Source organism: Mastomys coucha, unplaced genomic scaffold (genome assembly GCF_008632895.1).
Source record: "Mastomys coucha isolate ucsf_1 unplaced genomic scaffold, UCSF_Mcou_1 pScaffold5, whole genome shotgun sequence".
NCBI lineage: Eukaryota > Metazoa > Chordata > Mammalia > Rodentia > Muridae > Mastomys > Mastomys coucha.
This window is the reverse complement of record NW_022196911.1, coordinates 117,505,295-117,521,951: the sequence shown is the minus strand read 5'-3', so window position 1 is coordinate 117,521,951 and position 16,657 is coordinate 117,505,295. Positions and strand designations below refer to the sequence as shown.

General features: G+C 52.9%; 2 protein-coding genes across 7 annotated transcripts in view; one reads left to right on the top strand and one right to left on the bottom strand.

Annotated features, from left to right (window-relative positions):
* Csnk1d (casein kinase 1 delta) overlaps positions 1-1,213 on the top strand; it is a 36,768-nt gene extending 35,555 nt beyond the window's left edge. For 2 of the 3 annotated variants that reach the window (XR_004113777.1, XR_004113779.1), the window contains one exon: positions 452-592. The gene's annotated coding sequence lies outside the window, so the exon portion shown is untranslated. Of the gene's footprint in view, positions 1-451; positions 593-681 lie in introns of those variants that run through there. The other variant, XR_004113778.1, reaches the window with a different exon arrangement.
* Positions 21-10,175, bottom strand: Slc16a3 (solute carrier family 16 member 3). 4 transcript variants are annotated; one of them, XM_031354925.1, is made up of 6 exons: positions 10,130-10,175; positions 4,537-4,631; positions 3,385-3,628; positions 2,857-3,000; positions 1,626-2,393; positions 21-915 (listed from the first exon to the last, which is right to left on the bottom strand). In XM_031354925.1, exons 3-6 carry the CDS (start codon positions 3,605-3,607, stop codon positions 635-637), a joined length of 1,416 nt encoding a protein of 471 aa, XP_031210785.1. In that variant the 5' UTR covers positions 3,608-3,628; positions 4,537-4,631; positions 10,130-10,175; the 3' UTR covers positions 21-634. The 4 variants fall into 4 exon arrangements, with proteins under 4 accessions (XP_031210785.1, XP_031210784.1, XP_031210787.1 ...); XM_031354924.1 differs by lacking the exon at positions 10,130-10,175 and adding an exon at positions 9,590-9,700; XM_031354927.1 differs by lacking the exon at positions 10,130-10,175 and adding an exon at positions 7,617-7,639.
* Positions 10,176-16,657: the final 6,482 nt, after the last annotated feature.

The following is a 16,657-nucleotide window of genomic DNA, read 5'->3' as shown; positions in this document are numbered from 1 at the left end:
ATGAGGGTCAGAACCACCTCTTAAGAATCAGCAGTTTGTTATTTAACAAAGGTGGAACTCAGGGTGAACAGACCACTGCCCAAAACCACACAGCTCCTAGAGACAGGCCCTTTGCCCCTCCCACCGGCAGGTCTATTTCTGCCTTCTCAGGTAGAAGTTCTTTGTCCCCTAGACAGAGATGGATGATTGGCAATGTAGGAGACTAGGGCTGGAGGTGGGTATAGGATGGTGGGATCAGGGAGGACCCTGCAGGCAGTGTCCACCTGCCAGCCTGTCCCAGCCCTGCCCTCTGATTAAAGTCGTGTTGTCTCCTAAGTGTGGGTTTCTAGGTCCTTGGCCACAGTGGGGGGGCGGGGGGAGGCTGGGGGAGCCACAGGCTGCTTGGGCTCAGCAGGCTGGGTCCCTAGTATAAGCAGCTGGTAACTGTGGGGCTTCCTTGGCTTCACCGCAGATCCACTTTGGAATGACGCGGTTCCCACCCCGCCACCTCTCCCCGAAAAACACTGACCCGCTGACCAGGCAGCCAAGAGCTGAGCCGATGGCCCCGCCTCAGCTGGTCCTGTTTGTGAAATAAATATGAGCGTTGCCAGTCTCTGGACCTCTTCCCTGCTCCCTGCCCGCCCGGCCAGGCCGCTCACACGCTGGTTTCCGGGGTATGAACCACCTCCCCATTTTTCTCAGGCTCTGCCTTCAGGAAGTGCTCCACCTCCCTCGAGTCCACCCTCAAGTCCACAGGGGGCTTGTGGAGCTTCTCCTCCTCTGAGGCCACCTCCTCAGGCTTTGTCACCTCGGGCCTCTTCCTCTTCCCGATGCAAAAGAAGTTGCCCAGCAGCAGCACGAGGGAGGACGTGAGCACCTCAGCCCCCGCCAGGATGAACACATATTTGTAAACTTTCGTTGCATCCAGCAGCTTGCCTGCAAAGAAGACCCAGGTCACTGGAAGCTCTGGGGAGTGCCCTGCCTCCACTCTGGCCAGGCTTCATCTCCTGGCCTTGAGGAACTGCCTCGGGCCTGTAGTCATCCTGTCTGTCTTGAACTCCATCGCTAGCGGCACCCATCCAGCCCTCTCTAGTGTCCTCCTCCTCTTTTCCTCCCCATGGGAGCAAAGGCTGGATCAAAAAGGATAGAGGGTTTGCACACACACCCTCTTCCTAGTCACAGACTGGGACCCCTAGAAAGAAACATGGCTTAACAAGGCTCTTTATACATAGTACCTGAGGATCCCAAGACCATTCTGGGAGAAAGAAGGAATCCAAGGGTTATGAGGAGATCAGATAGGGGTATAGAGTCCCAAGCCCAGGAATGGCTAGGCTGCCCTCTCCAGCCAAAACTGTTCTAGATTTCAATGGAATGGGTTTTTTTCGGCTGGCCTTTAAAAAGTAAAAGGACCAAAGCAACAAACCCTGCCCCATTCCCTTGAAAGCTGCCCATATGGTGTGCAGACTTCTGAGCAAATGGGCCAGGCCCCGTGTGTAGAGGTGTCAAGTTTATGCCTGTCCTGGCTCAGAGCCAGCACTTAGCTGCTGACATCTGCTGGCCCCAGTCTCCTAAAGCAGGGTATGAGAGGAACGGGGTGAGCAGCCCCTCCTCAGGGGGGCCAGGCCTTCCCTGCCAGCGGCACTCACCTCCGGATGGGGGTCCAATGAGCACAGCCACGGCCTCCAACAGCAGCACCAGGCCAATGGCACTGGAGAACTTCTGAGTGCCCACGATAGCCATGAGCACTTCAAACTGTAGTGCTCCCACCATGCCATATGAGATGCCAAAGAAGATGCAAAAGACCACCAGGCCACCGTAGTCATTGGCCGTGGAGCCTGTCAGGTCAGTGAAGCCATTGAAGAACATGGCAAAGCTGAAGAGGTAGACAGAGTAGGGCCGCACCTTTTTAAGCCCTGTTATAAAACCAGCTGTGGGCCTGGCAAAGATGTCGATGAAGCCCAGGATGGTGAGAAGGAAGGCGGCCTTTGTGTCAGGCACACCCATATCCTTAGCATAGCTCACCACAAAGACCGGAGGCACAAAGAGCCCCAGCACCATGATTGAGGCAGCCACAGCATAGATGAGGAAGCCACGGTCTCGGAAGACGCTCAGGTCTAGCAGGCGCTGAGATGACCGCTGGGGTCCACGGGGCTCAGGCCCTCCACCCGCCTGGGGTGCCACCAGTGGCCTCATGAGTGCAGCACACACGCAGCAATTGAGCAGCAGGCCTCCCAGGATGAGGAAGCCACCCCGCCAGCCATAGTGGTCCTGCAGCAACTGCCCCAGTGGAGACAGTGCACAAAGGAACACTGGGCTGCCCGCTGCTGCCAACCCATTGGCCATAGGGCGACGCTTGTTGAAGTATCGGTTGAGCATGATGAGGGAGGGCTGGAAGTTAAGAGCCAGACCCAAGCCTGTAAGAGAGGACAGTGTAAGATCCCCAGACCTCCAAGGAGGGCAGTGCGAGACCCTGAGATCGAAGCCTGGAGAGAAGGCAGTGTGAAACCCCAGACCCACACCTCCAAGGAGGGCACAGTTAAACCCCATGACCAAGACATGCAGGGACTCAGATTCTCAAGTAATGCAGCTTAGACCCCTGTGTCTCCCCAGACCTTTGTCCCCAACTTCCCTGGACATTGCAGATGATGACAAGCATCTAGTGGGTCTCAACGTATAGGACCCCAAACACTGGCCACTCACCCCCAGCAGGACTGTACTCACTGCTCTCATGGACTATTGTGGATGGGAAGGAAGGATACAGCCCAGGGGCCCAACAGTCCTCAGCTTTCCCCCAAAACTCGGAACAGACGAGCAGAAGTGCCATAGCCCATTCATCTGTCCTGACACCCTGAGGTCTGCAGGTCCCACCAGACTCACCAGTGATGACCCCTGTGGTGAGGTAGATCTGGATAATGCTTCTGCAGAAGGATGCAGCCACCATTCCCAGGGATGCAAAGAGGCCACCCACAAGCATGACAGGCCGGCAGCCAAAGCGGTTCACACACATACTGCAGAGTGGGCCTGTGTGGAGAAGGTAGCTGAGGGTGGGCCTAGGCCTCCAGCTTAGCTCTGCTCTCTCCCTGCCCACCAGAATATGACTGTCCCTTAGCCTAACAGGGGTACTGAGCACTGGGGGGGTGGGTAACTGACCACTGGGGGGCATGGGGGGCCAGGTCCTTAGTGCGGGTGACTCATGGACACTGGGCAGAGCTCAGCTGCTCAGGTTGCCTAAGCAGGGCAACAGGCAGCAACCACCTTTGAAGAAACTGCTTGTGGAGCCTGACCACTGGGAGGATCAGCACAACCCACCCATCCACTTAGAGAACTATCCACTTAGCTAGTCTCTGGCAAGGTCACCTCCCCCAAGATTTAACCCATCCCCTTGCGCTCCCTGTGGCCCCTCACCTGTGCCATACAACATGGCCAGCAGGATGGAGGAGATCCAAGCCGTGTCACTGTAGCCAATCCCAAACTCATGCATGAGCTCCTTGAAAAAGACACTGACCGCCTTGGGGAAGGCATAGGAGAAACCCGTGATGATGAAACAGCCAAAGAGGACGGCCCAGCCCCAGCCCCCATCGGGGGCCTTGATGCCGGTGGGACCTTCATCCACCACAGCTCCTCCCATAGCCAGGAGGGCTGGTGTCACCTGAGAGAAAAGAAACATCAATGACTCAGGTTGCCAGGGTGACCATCTCAACCACAGCCCAGCAGAGGAGGGTGGGGGCAGAAACAGGCGAGGCACCGGGAGAGTGCCAGCATTGGCACCTGGCTTCTCCAACAGCCATGGGCAGCCTGCTCTTGCTGGCTCAGGGGGCTTCCACCCACCCCTGGCTACCCTTAACTGGTACCTTGGGCAGCTGTCTAGACCCCTCATTCAGGTGCCTACCCCACACAGGTGGCTATAAAGTAGTGACTTTGGGCTCAAGCAGGAGTCTCAAGCAGTTACTTCCTGGGAAAAGCAGACCCAAGAAATCAGCCGTGCTGGGCAAATCTTGGCAGTAACCTGTACTTCCTGTTCCTTTTAGGACACACTCTTGAATCCTCCCCTAGAATGTCTAGGGTGAGTATCCAGCACTCTGCCCACCCCTGAGTCTAAATAGGGTCAGCCCTGCCCTGCTTTCCTGCCCCTGAGGAGCTCCTCTGGATTGCAGGAGCTGACTGGGAGGACATGTCCCTAGAGCATGATGGAGCAGGCTGTGTGGTATCTGAGGGGGGCTTGCCTCCCAGTACCCCTGGATAGAGAGGTTGGTAGCTCTAACTCTACCCGTGACATTGGCTTTTGGGAGAAACTGAAGATCCTAATGGATTCTGGGAAGGTCTAGGATTAAGGGGAAAAAAGTCGGCCATGGCAGGAGCTTATATCCCGATCTTTGGGAACGGTGGCTGACCCAAACCCCACACCCAGCCAGCGCTAACTTCCCTTTTCGTGAATTTCAGGGCCTTATTGATATTGTGACAAAGCAAGTCTGAAAGCTAGGACCAAGCTTCTCTTTGGCTAATGGCACCCCAGTCAGTGTTCTCTTAACCCCAGGTTAGCCTCATCCCCCATCTCACCAAGAACTGAGCTGCAGCGAGGGTGGCCTCGGACCTGAGTATTCAGTCCAGCCTACTTGTTTCTCTCCACAAATGGTGTGCTGCCAAACAGTGCTCTGGGGAGAAAAAAAATCAAGCCATGATATATAGCAGGGAAGCTCGCACTGGAATGTAAACTCCTGGCCAGGTGACCTTCCCACCTTGGCTGCTCACCCTGGGAGGGCTGAGCATGGATCTCTGGGCTCCAGCCCTGCCCCTGTCCCTTTCCCTCTCCTGTAAGCAGTCCTGTGATTGGGTCACAGATGTGCCCAGTGTGGCTCTCTGTCCAGGTTTCCCTGAGGCTCAGAGACAACACACAGCTCTGCTAAGAATGCACACCAGCCTTGGAAGGCTGCACCCCACATCTGACCATCTGGCCATGGCCCAACCTGAGCCCCGCCCCCAAGACTCACTAACAGGACATGCTCAGTGGGAGCCCCAAGTGAGCCCCCAGACACCTCTTATCCATTAGCCCTGAGTTTGAAAGGCCCTTAAGATTATTTAAAAGGGAATCTCTAAAAACTGGAGTGGTTACATTTTAGGAATATGCCATTTAGAAATGAAATCAAAAGACAGAGAACATGAGGCTCAACCCAGGCCCAGAATTTAAGGAGTGGTTGTGGAGAGGATGGGGAGGCATGGCTGACTCTATGGAGCTTCAGATTATGGACTTACTGAAGTTTGCCTTTTTTGTCTGTCTCTGGCTGCCTCTCTGTCTGTGCATGTATGTAGACAGCATTTCACTTTGTAGCCCTAGATGGCCTTGAATTCTCCTGACTCTCCTAAGTGCTGGGATTAATTCTGTTGCACTCTTTAAAATAAATCCAGGGTGGGCAAGATGGGTCACTGGGTAAAGACACCTCCAGCTGAGACTGACAACCTGGGTTCAATCCCCATGACCTACATGATGGAAGAAGAGAATGGACCCCTGCAGGCTGCCCTCTGCCCTCCACAAGCAATGTTGTACACACACAGGCACATTCGTTCCTGCCTCCCCTCCCCGCTACCTTTCCCCCATATTCACAAAATAAATTAAGATATAAAAAAAATAAAATAAAATCCAAGTTTCCATGTGAAACAAAAAGTTGGGCATGCCCAGAACCAGCAGTGAGCACCAGCCTAACTCTGGACACCTGAGGTCCCCACAGAGGAGCCAGGGCTCCCAGGCTGGAGCTTCTGGGCTCTTATCAGATATACCTAGCACTTGTCAAGGTACCAACAGAGACCCCAGCCTTTTGAAGTCAATCTTGCTTGTTTATTATAAAGGTTGGCCCTCACTGGAGCTCTCAGAGTCCATAGAGGACAAATGGGGACATAATTACCTGCTGTAGATGAAATGCCCTCTGAACTAGGGTCCTGGAGGGCAATCAGGGCCAAAAGAGTTCCTGTCCTGGGACTTTTCTGTCCCATAGCTGCCATGTAAGACTTACACAAGAAGGGCCATCTTCAGGGCCAGGAGGTGATGGCATGAAGACAGGAAGCTCCTTGCCAAGGCCCAGCACCCACGTTGTCCTTACCCAGCCCAGGCGCTAACTACCTTAATGGCACCTCACCAGTGCCCACCCCAGCCTGTCACCAGAGACCTTGCAGAGGGAGACCTTCCAGGGAGATGACAATTTCCCAACCAGGGGTAGAGTCTAAGCCTGCTATTTGGGCCTGCTATTTACCATCCAGGCCTGTACACATCCCAATAGAGTAAAAAGGCTAGGATACCTGGCCTGCCTGGGGGATGAGGTCCACAGGGTAACAGAACATGGATGGGCCAAAATGCAGACCAGTGCTCTAACCCTAGGGCTTCCCTGTCTGTATCCACCAGGGCCCTACCTCTAGTAGCATATCACATGGGTACACCCTAGCTATCTGGCCTTTCAGTGACATTTACCCTCCCAGGGAAGCATGTGAAGCAGCCCAGAAATAACTCAGCCTCCAGGTCACAGAAAACTGATCTGGGGGTGGGGGCTGGGTCAGGAGAGGCTCCGAGCTCCCAAGGGCTGGCCCCTTAGGGGCCCTTCGAAAGCCCAACACCGCCAGCTGTGGCCTATGACAGGGGTACGTGGAAGTCCTTTGCAACAGCCCTTTCCATTTGAGGGCCTGAACTTCACCACTTTCACCAGCTGGGGTCTCCGGACCTAGACTACAGACTAGGTGCCCATTAAGTGCCTATCACCAGAAGAGGGACCAGCCTTGGCCCTGCCTTTGTCAAAGTAGGCGGCAGGAACTAAGGCAACTACATCCCTTGGGTTGCGCTGCAGATCCCCAAAGAACAAGTAAGCCAGTTGAGGCCAGCACCCAGTACCTCAGGGTGGCAGGGGCAGGAGGTTGCTGAAAGGCCCCCCTTCCAAATTCCCTCCCTCCCTCCGCCTACCATTGTACAAAAAGGTGTAGCAATGTGCCTCTCCTCTCTGAGCCCTAAGCCTTGAGCCCACCCGTGTGCAAAGGTATATCATAGAATAATCCCTAGGGGATTTTTCTGGAGAGGCTTCCATGGGCAGCAGAGGATGAGCCACGGCCTTGCCTGGCTCTCCATCCCATCTCTACTGGCCTGCCCAGCTTCCAATGCATGCCTGGCTCCCCTGCACGTTGTCCTGTCAGCTCACATCAACTTCAGGGATCAGTGGGATAGAAATACTGTCCTTGTTTGCCAAAATAGACACTGTTGCCCAGAACCAACCACCACCCCACCTCAGCCCTGAGATCCCTTCTCTTATGAGGAACCTTAGCTGTCACAAAATGGGGCAGCCCAAGAGACCTGATCCAGCTTACTGTGGGAGAGAGACCCTTTTCTATGCAAAGTTCCACCAAGGCCAGCTGAGCATTGCACAGGCCACTCCTCCCCAAGGGCATCTTACGGAGCCCTTGATTCCCATGCAGCCCTCCTCCCTAAAGCCAGGATCTAAGGCTAAAGCTAAAGGGAATCTCGGAAGTCATAAGCGCCCCCCCCCCCCAACTCCCATCACTGTCTGGCAAAGAGGAGACAGGTCTGGAGATGGCTGAAGTATGGGTGGAGGTTGGGCTTGGATCAGAGGGCGGCAACCGACTGAAGGTAGAGTGGTCCAGCCGACCTGGGCGGGGTTCAGTGGGTCGGGTTAGGGTCCGGAAGGGAAGGAAGCTCCGCCCAAGCGGCCTTGGGACGTGGGGGACGTGACCGCGCCAAGGGAGGAGCCGCTGCCGTATTGCCTTTAGTAGGCGGTCCTCCTCTGCTTCTACCGTACTAGCAGCACACGGCGCCACATGTCCGGTGAGACCTACGACTCACCCGCAGATTCGCTTGCAAGGCGGGCCAGTTCGTTCTGCCCTTTGCGAAGGCGAGCAAGAGCACGCGACTGAGCTGAGATGAGCTGCGGATCTCTCAACTAGTTCATTATTCATCTGCTCACTCATGGCCCATTCCACTGATGGAAACAACGGCCAGAAGTCTGCTCTTCCCGCAAGGGCGGTCTCCATTCCTGACCTGCCCCTGAGCCAGTGCGCAGTGCCAGGTGGACCAAGGCCTGGTCCAGAGACATCTCCAATTGTTTAGCACCACCATCCAGAAAGTCCCGAATGGGGCCCCATGGTGCCGTCTGCTTTTGGCCCTCACCAGCCCTCCCCTTCCTGACCAGTTCACTGCAGGACTGGCCCCGAGAGTCCCGGAACACCGGCATACTGTAAGGTCCCACGCACTGGCCCCTTCCACATTACTTCTTGATGGTTTTAAGACCGACTGTGCTTTCTCCTCGCTGCCCCTCCAAATTTAGGCGTCCAAGCAGTGAGATCGTTTTTTACGGGGAGCAAGCCCTGCCTGCCCAAGGTCACTGGTGATGTGGCCAAGTCTATCTTGGAACCAAACCACTGGCTATTCAAAGTCCTTGTCAAGAAGGGGCCACACGTACGTACCTCAGTGCCCCTTGAGTGGTACACCCATCTTTGCACACCATCCTAGCTGTGCACTAGTCACTGGTCATCCTGAGTGAGTCCCCACACTTTCAGAACTGTTCTCATTCCTCAACATGGACAGACCCAGTACCCACTGGACACCAGCCAACTTTTGGGCCTATAGAATGATGTTGGGAGCCCCTGTCGGGATTAACCTGCTCCAGACAGAATCCACCCCCAGCTTTGGAAAAGCTAATGAGCCCGTGTTGTATGGGGGGAGCTTTGTCCTCTCTCAGACCAAACTGTTGCCCTGACTCAGATTGTCACAGAAAGTGTTCCTGTCGGCTTGGACCCTGCTGCCCCCTCCTTGCTTGTCACCCAGATTCCAAGCACTATCAGCTGTCCAGAGTTAACGGCTTTCCTTGCTCTTGAGCCTATCTGTTAACTGGACCAGCATCCAGGCAGGCGCCTAGTCAACCCATTTTTCAGGTAAGAAAACTGGGTCCGTGTGCCTGGTTTTTCTACAGGATGAGGATAGAGCAAACCGAGCCCATTCTGGAGGGAAACCCCACTTTCATGTGCCTAGTTTGGGCTAATAGTGGTGGATGGGTAAGGGTTAATGAGTTTAAGATGGTAGTAAAGGTGGATGTAAAGAGATGAAAGAAAGAGACCCAAGGGCATTCCTCCCCCAACCTGGCACCGTTCCGAAGTGCACGTGTCCCTCTCTCTCACTGGGCGGCCTGCTGACGCCCGCTGGAGAGATTCGGGGTTCCAAGAAGGCTGCATTCCCACCAAATATAGCCCAGGCTCCCCGGCCGTCCGGCCACCCTCCAACCCGCTTGGGCCGAGCTATTTATACTCTGGACGTCGCCCGGGGCAGCTGCCTTCTGGATGAAGCCCAGCCCCCGAGGGCTACCGGATGGATAGAGAAGCTTCTACGAGGGCAGGGAAGCAGGATGCAAGCGCGCAACTGGCTGTTCAGGGCCCTTTGATGGAGCTGCAGTGATGAGGTTCTCCAAGTCAAGAGAAAACGGGGCTGGAGAATCAGGAGGGAAGAGGGTCAGGGACCGGGAGTTCCAGGTCCGGATCCGGCACCTGATGATCGAAGGCCCCAAACCCTGGGCGACTAGAGGGAGGGTGCCTGTCTCGCTCCGCGCGCCAAGCATCCCGCCGCGCCTACCTGTTACCGCCAGCCGCTGTGTCCGTCTCTGTCCGCCTTGGCTGCCCGGCACGGCGCCGGGGGCGACTTTAAGTGCTCTCATCCGTCGCGCGGCACGTCCCCCGCGCACGTCACCGCTGCCTGGCGCCGCCCCTGCCCTCCCCACCCAGACCCCGCGCCGCTGCCGGAGGGGGCGCCCTGACCGCTGCGCCCCGACGGCGCGGACGCTGCCATTCTCCACTTAACAGGAGACCAGACTGGACCTCGCTCTATAGGCGCCCGGGGCGCGGGCCCCACCCAACGCGGACCTTCTCACTGTCCTCTTCCGCGCCCTTGGACCGTGGCTACCCACTCTGCATCCCATTCTGCCCTCCATTTATCCCCTCCCAAGGCTGTGGCAATGTCCTTGCTATCTCCGAGACTGAGACCTTTTGCCTTCCAGGCCCTGGCCTGCTAGCCTGCGCCTTCTGCCCCGTGGCACACGCTCCCACCGCACCTCATGCACCCAGGGCTCCCACCGCCTGCCTCCTTCGGACTTTTGCCCCATCCAAACCACCATACCTTCCCTGCTCGTGCCTAAGCCTGGGCTATTGCGTGGCTGTGGCAGCTGTCTCCCCTGGTTGGGAAGCAAGAGCCAGGCAGGCACCTTGGACTGACCGGGGATCTTGGGCAAGGCTGTCAACCTCCCTGAACTTCCGTTTTCCCCTGTGGTCGGGGCACTGCAACAAAGCCAGATACAGGTACTGACTCAGCCCTGCTCTGTCACCCCTCAACTCCTGTAGAAGTGATTTTATGGGGTGTTTCTGCTCTACTCTAGCCTGTATAGCCCCCAAAAGAAAAGAAAAAGAAAGAAAGAAAAAAAAAGACACAGAAACCTGGTGTTTTTATTTACAGGCTGTAAGCTAAAACCTTGCAGGTTCTGAGCTTACTATAACATCCTACCTAGCTATAGGCACCATGTTATTTGCCAACTGAATCTTGCTGTGTTTGCTCTGCCCCATGTGTGTCCTCAGAGCGATTTTCTCTTGGCCACGTGCTCATGGTCCATCCTCAAGGACCATCCTGCCTCATGGCAACCTCTTCCTTCCCCTGCCTTTTTCCTTTTCCTGCTCCCTAGCTGAGACCCCCTACTCATCTCAAGTTCCACCTTCCTCTCTCTCCTGCCCAGTCACAGGCTCTAGCCTTTTATTATCCAATCAGAGTTTATTGGGGAGCATTCTTTACAGCACATTGGTCAATAGGCGCTGCCCGTGTCCAGACTGCAACCTGATCTTGGGACACAGATCTCAGCATCTGAATACCCAGAGCACAAGACCAGTCCCAATCGACTCCCAGCCCAGTGTGGGAGATGAGGACCCGGACAGCAGCTTGGCATCCTGCTCTGCAAATGCTGACCTCCCGGAAAGGGACAAGGTTGGGAGAAAGTAGAGCCATTTTGAGCTGAGAGAGTTCCTTCCAGTCCTCCGAGGGGTGCGGCGTCAACCCCATTTTTCTCACCCATACAATGGAAATAACCAGGCACTTTGGGTGATGAGGTTTGAGGAAGCATCAGGGAGGGGAGAATCACCTGGACAGGGCCCAGGACACTTATCCCTGAGCACCCAGTCAGGGTTAAAGGAGCACTCCATCTCACTTCTAATGTGGCTCCTAAATGACCCCAGGTCCCCTGAAGCTAGGAAATTTTGATAATAACTCAATATTAGACAAAGATCTCAACACAGACAGAATGGAAAAGGTGATCTCCAAATCTAGAAGGTCACAGCTGCCCATTCTTTTGACCGTGGTAACAGGGTTGGGGGTTGGGGGTTAGGCACCATGGGCCTTAGCTGTGGCTCCCATAGACTACCATCCTGAATCCTTACCTACTGAGATGCCCAGCTGGTAAGGCCAGTTGCTCTATCATGTGCTTAATACCCTCCAAGAAGAATCATTCAGACCCCACCCCTGCCTAGGGCCTGACTGTTATTCAAAAGGTACTTCAGAAACCTGGACTCCATGGCCTCCAACAAATTGCATGGGGGATGGGGGTTTTAATCCTTAGGGTTGGAGACCTGTGACAGGTATAGCTGACAAACTTCAGCCTCAGCCACTGGGTATATCAAGGATACCCAGACGCCACCCTACAGACACTGGGGTATAGCCAGCTGTGGCCAGCTGTGGCTTGCCAACCCTACCCTTCCTTCAGACCAAATAACTCAGAAACAGAAACCAAGCCAGTGCTTCCAGGGTCTCAGTCCCTTCTCCTGTCTCCCAAAGGTTAAGAGCAGCACCATCGATAACCATGTTTCTGCAGACTTGGCGACCTAGTTCCCCTAGAGGACCATAGTCCATTTTCGGAGTTAGAAGCATTCAGGAGCCAAAGAATAAATCCTGTAGCGCAGCCACTACAGTTCTGTGGCCCACCTAGTAATGATATGGGAGCTCTCTTCGGACCTGGAGCTAGTGTCCAGACACCCCTCATGGCCCTGGACCGGCCCAGGATGTCCCCGTCTGAAGGGAAGGTGCTTGGGAAGATGTAGCTATCCCTGGTGAGGGGACTGTTTCCTAGAAACTGTCCCAGGATCCATTCAGATCTGGCCCCGCCCTCTAGACTCCAAGTCCCCCTAGGCAGCCTCTTCCCATTCCAGTCTAGAGTTTCAAGTCCCATCAGGCCCTGGAATGTGCTCTGAGGTGACTTAGTGGTTGGAACCCTGAGGGACATGGGCTTTCCCAAGACCCCTGACCCTAGGAACCATTCCTAAGTTACACGAGTCTTAAGCAACCATCCAGTCTCCCAGATGGCTGCCTGGTTCCTCCTCTGTCTCCAAAATGATCTTAGAAATAAGGAGAGAGTTATCTGAAGGTTCCCCTGTCAGCTGCCCTAAGGAGGGTGGAAGGTCAAACCTCCTCTCCAGTCAGGAGCCAAGAAATATTTCAGATTCTGTAGAGCGGTATGGACACCGCATTTGCGGCCCATGGGGTTTCTCCATGACCATCCTGATTACAGACTAGTCACTATGCCTGGACAAGCCTGCGTGAACCACCCAGCACCAGTTGCTACCGCATGATGGACTGGGGCCATGACAAGCTGGGTCAGGTAAAGAAAGCCAAGTCACTGGGACAAACATTCCATCCCAAGCCCAGCTCCCCTCCCTGAGGTCTACAGCTGCCTGTCTCTTACCCTTGCTGCTTGAGTGACCTCTGTCCAGAGGATCTAGGACATACTATTGAAACCTTTACTCTACACCAAGAGTACTTTTTCTCCAGGCGCCTGCAGGTATAGTGAGATGCAGCCTTCCCTGGCCCACTCCGAAAGTTGCTAACACCCCCCAACATGCCATTAAGTTATGAATTAGTCCATTCCTAAAGTCCATTTCTAACGATCCACAAACCTCCCAAAAGTCCTGTCTCTGAACGAGGCCACACTGAGTCACCAAGTTGGAGCACACAAGCCACAACAGGATCTCAGATGGCCCCATCACCCCAAGGCTCCACAGGGCCTGGAGGGTCAGCTTTAGCATAGCTGTCCACAGAAGATCTTGACACCAAGAAGGGAGAAGGAATACCAGGACCAGACATTCCACCTTCAGCACTAGAGGGAGAGAGGAAGGAGAAGGCTCAAGAACAACAGTTGCACAGGATGTGGCCTCAGGAAGCAGCTGGGGTGTAGACCACTTGAGGCAGTCAAGTATCTGAATGTATGAGCAGGACGCGCCCCACAACTGAGCAAATCATCCAGTGGAGAGCGAGATGCAGATTCAAGCAGGGTGGAGCTTTGTCTTCCCAGTAGGATTGCTTGGGTACAAAGGGGTGTGGTAGCACACACAGCAGTCCAAGAACCCAGGTGTTGAGGCAAGAGGTTTGGGGTGCGAGGCACTCTGCGCTAAACACACACACACGTGCACATGTGCACATATATGAAGGCCCTGTCTTGAAGGTAAAATTGGGATGGCTCACTGGGAAAATGCTTTCTGCACAAGAATGAGTGTGGGAAATGTAGAAGATGAAATGTACTGTCTTTGTTATCAAAGGGTTAAATGAGACCATGAAAATTCCATCTATAAAGAACTTAGTCGAGACAGAATCTGAAGAGATGGCTTAGTGGTTAAGAGCAGTTGTTGCTCTTTCAGAGTATCCAGGTTAGATTTCTAGCACCCATATTGTTGGTAGCTCACACCATCTGTAATTTCATCCAATCCCAGGGGACCCAGTGCTGTCTTCTGACCTCCAAGGGCACCAGGTGTGCACATGTGCATATAATACATGCAGGCAAAAGACTTATAAAGTGATAATCTGAAAAAAATTAATTTGTTTACTTTTATTTTATGTGCACTGGTGTTTTGCCTGCATGGGTGTCTGTATGAGGACATCAGATCCCCTAGAAGCAGAGTTGCAGGCAGTTGTGAGCTGCTCTGTTAGTGCTGAGGATTGAACCCCTGGAAGAGCAGTCAGTGCTCTTAATCACTGAGCCATCTCCCCAGCTCCTGAAAAGAAATTAGTAAAGACATCATCTGGCAAGAATCCCTCCCCAACTCAGCATCTTTCCAAGATAAGAGTGTGTGCTCAGGGTTGCATCCTGTTCTTAGGCATTGCTTGTCAGGTCTGCCGTTTTAATTGGCATAATCCCTTAAAGAATGTGAGGCTGAGCTCTGACCAATCAGAGTGAGGTGCAAGACCCCCTTTTTTGCATTAGGAACACAACCCAGTGGGAACCCCTAGGGATGCTGGATTGCTGGATTTGCATTGCTCTGCATCCTTGTGAAAAAGTGAATTTTTTTGCCTTGCTGAAATTCTTTGGATTGTGTGGACATTTTCTTGCCACCCACTTCTAACGTTAGAACCTGAGTCTGGATCCCAAGAACCAATGTAAAAAGCCAAGACTGCCAGTTTATGTCTATAACCCCAGCAAGGTGGTGGTGGTGGTGGACAGAGAAGGGTGGTTGGTTCGCTTGCCACCTAATCCAGGCAAAACAGTGAGAGATCTTGTTCCAAAACATAAAGCGGAGGCTTTATGGCTCAGTGGGTAAAGATGCTGCACCAGCCTGACTACCTAAGCTTCATTCCCAGAACCCACATAAAAATGGTGCAATGGTGGTGAGCACCTGTAATACCAGCACTCGTGGGAGGTAGAAGAATCATAACTGCCCAGAAGTCCGTAGGCCGGCTGGCATGAAGCATGTAGTACAACATCACAAACAAGAGGCACATTCCACCTCAACAAAGTGGAAGGTGAACTAACTCCCAGAAGTTGTCCCCTGACCTCCACACCTTTGCTGTGACACCCTCCAACCCAAACTCCCTCTCACGTACAATATTTCCTTAAAAGATAAAGTGACTGAGGGAGACATCCTAATGTTAACCTTGACCCCTATGTGCATCTGAGTGGTCAGGCGCACCCACATAGCACACACATATACAAAGCAATGATGTATGTGCACATAGAGACCAGAAGGACACCCCCAGTGGGACCTGTATCATGTGGCTTCCCTTCTACTTCCCCAAATTGCCCTTTCCCTGCAGGGTATACTGTTACTTATGCTTGCCTCTTTTAAAAAGCAAAAACAAAGTTTTCATAAAGAAACAGTGGCATCCAGTGCCTGCAAGTGTTGTGTAACCACCAGCTTCTCAAAATCTTCCCATCATGCATCACAGCACACTGCACCCCCTGGGTAATCAGTCAGTACAAAGTAGCAACTAGTTCTGTGCCTTTTTCCTCTTTCTCTCTGGACAAGGAAACAGTGTGTACGTCAGGGACTGAACCTGTAGCCTCAGGCAAGTGCTCTCCTGTGGAGCTGTATACTTCCAGACATTATTCGTCCTTTTATTTTAAGACAGGTCTCACTAAGTTTCCTAGGCAGGCCTTAAACTTGCAATTCTCCTGCCTCAGCCTCCCAAAGCCACAGGAATTTCAGGCTTGACTCAGAATGTGGTCTTATGTAATGGATTCCTTTCACCTACCATAAAATCTTCAGATTCACTAGTATTTCACTCCTTTTTGGGTTTTTTGTTTGTTTATTTGTTTGTTTGTTTTTGTTTGTTTGTTTTCCGAGACAGGGTTTCTCTGTGTAGCCCTGGCTGTCCTGAAACTCACTCTGTAGACCAGGCTGGCCTCGAACTCAGAAATCTGCCTGCCTCTGCCTCCCAAGTGCTGAAATTAAAGACGTGGGCCACCACCACCCGGCCTTTTTTTTTAATTTTTTTAAGGGTAATTTTTAAAGATTTACTTGTTTTTTTTATTTATATAAGTACACTGTAGTTATCTTCAGACACACACCAGAAGAGGGCATCAGATCTCATTATGGATGGTTGTGAGCCACCATGTGGTTGCTGGGAATTGAACTCAGGACCTCTGGAAGAGCAGTCAGTGCTCTTAACTGTTGAGCCATCTCTCCAGCCCCTTTGTTTTAAATTTTTAATTAAAAAATGATTTTTAGATTTATTTAATTTATGTATGTGAGTATACTGCCACTCTCTTCAGACACACCAGAAGAGAAGATCGGATCCCATTACAGATGGTTGTGAGCTACCATGTGGCTGCTGGGAATTGAACTCAGGACCTCTGGAAGAGCGCTAAGTGTTCTTAACCTCTGAGCTATCTCTCCAGCTCCTGGCTGTCATGATTTATGCTTTTATGAACATTTATGTACAAGTCCTTGTATGTTTCCATCTTTCTCAGCAATGCATGGAAGAGTGAAATTGCTGGCTCACACAACACAGGAATTGCGTGTTTATTGCATGTTTAGCTTCATGAGGAACTACCTACCAAGCTGCTTTCCACACCACCTGGCCCATATGACACTCCCACCACAGAGCAGAAGACTTCCAGTTTCCCTGTGTTCGTGTTAAAACCAATCGTCTCTGGTTGTGGGTTTTCTGGTTTTATTTTTATTGAAGCAGTCCTTATGAGTGTGGAGTAGCAGTTCACTGTGGTTTTGATTTGCATTTCTAAAGTGACTAGTAATGAACATCATTGCTTCCTATCCCTATTGTATAGTGTGTGTGTGTGTGTGTGTGTGTGTGTGTGTGTTTGTGTGTGGTATGTGGAGGGTGTGTGTGTATAGTATGTGGGAGGGTGTGTGTGTGTATGTGTGTGTGTGTGTGTGTGTGTAG

Coding starts and splice junctions, on each gene's coding strand:
- Slc16a3 (XM_031354925.1), bottom strand. CDS start 3,607: ATGGGAGGAGCTGTGGTGGATGAAGGTCCCACCGGCATCAAGGCCCCC. Junction 3,001..3,384: donor GGCCATGTTGTATGGCACAG/GTGAGGGGCCAC, acceptor TTCTCCACACAG/GCCCACTCTGCAGTATGTGT. Junction 2,394..2,856: donor CACCACAGGGGTCATCACTG/GTGAGTCTGGTG, acceptor CCTCTCTTACAG/GCTTGGGTCTGGCTCTTAAC.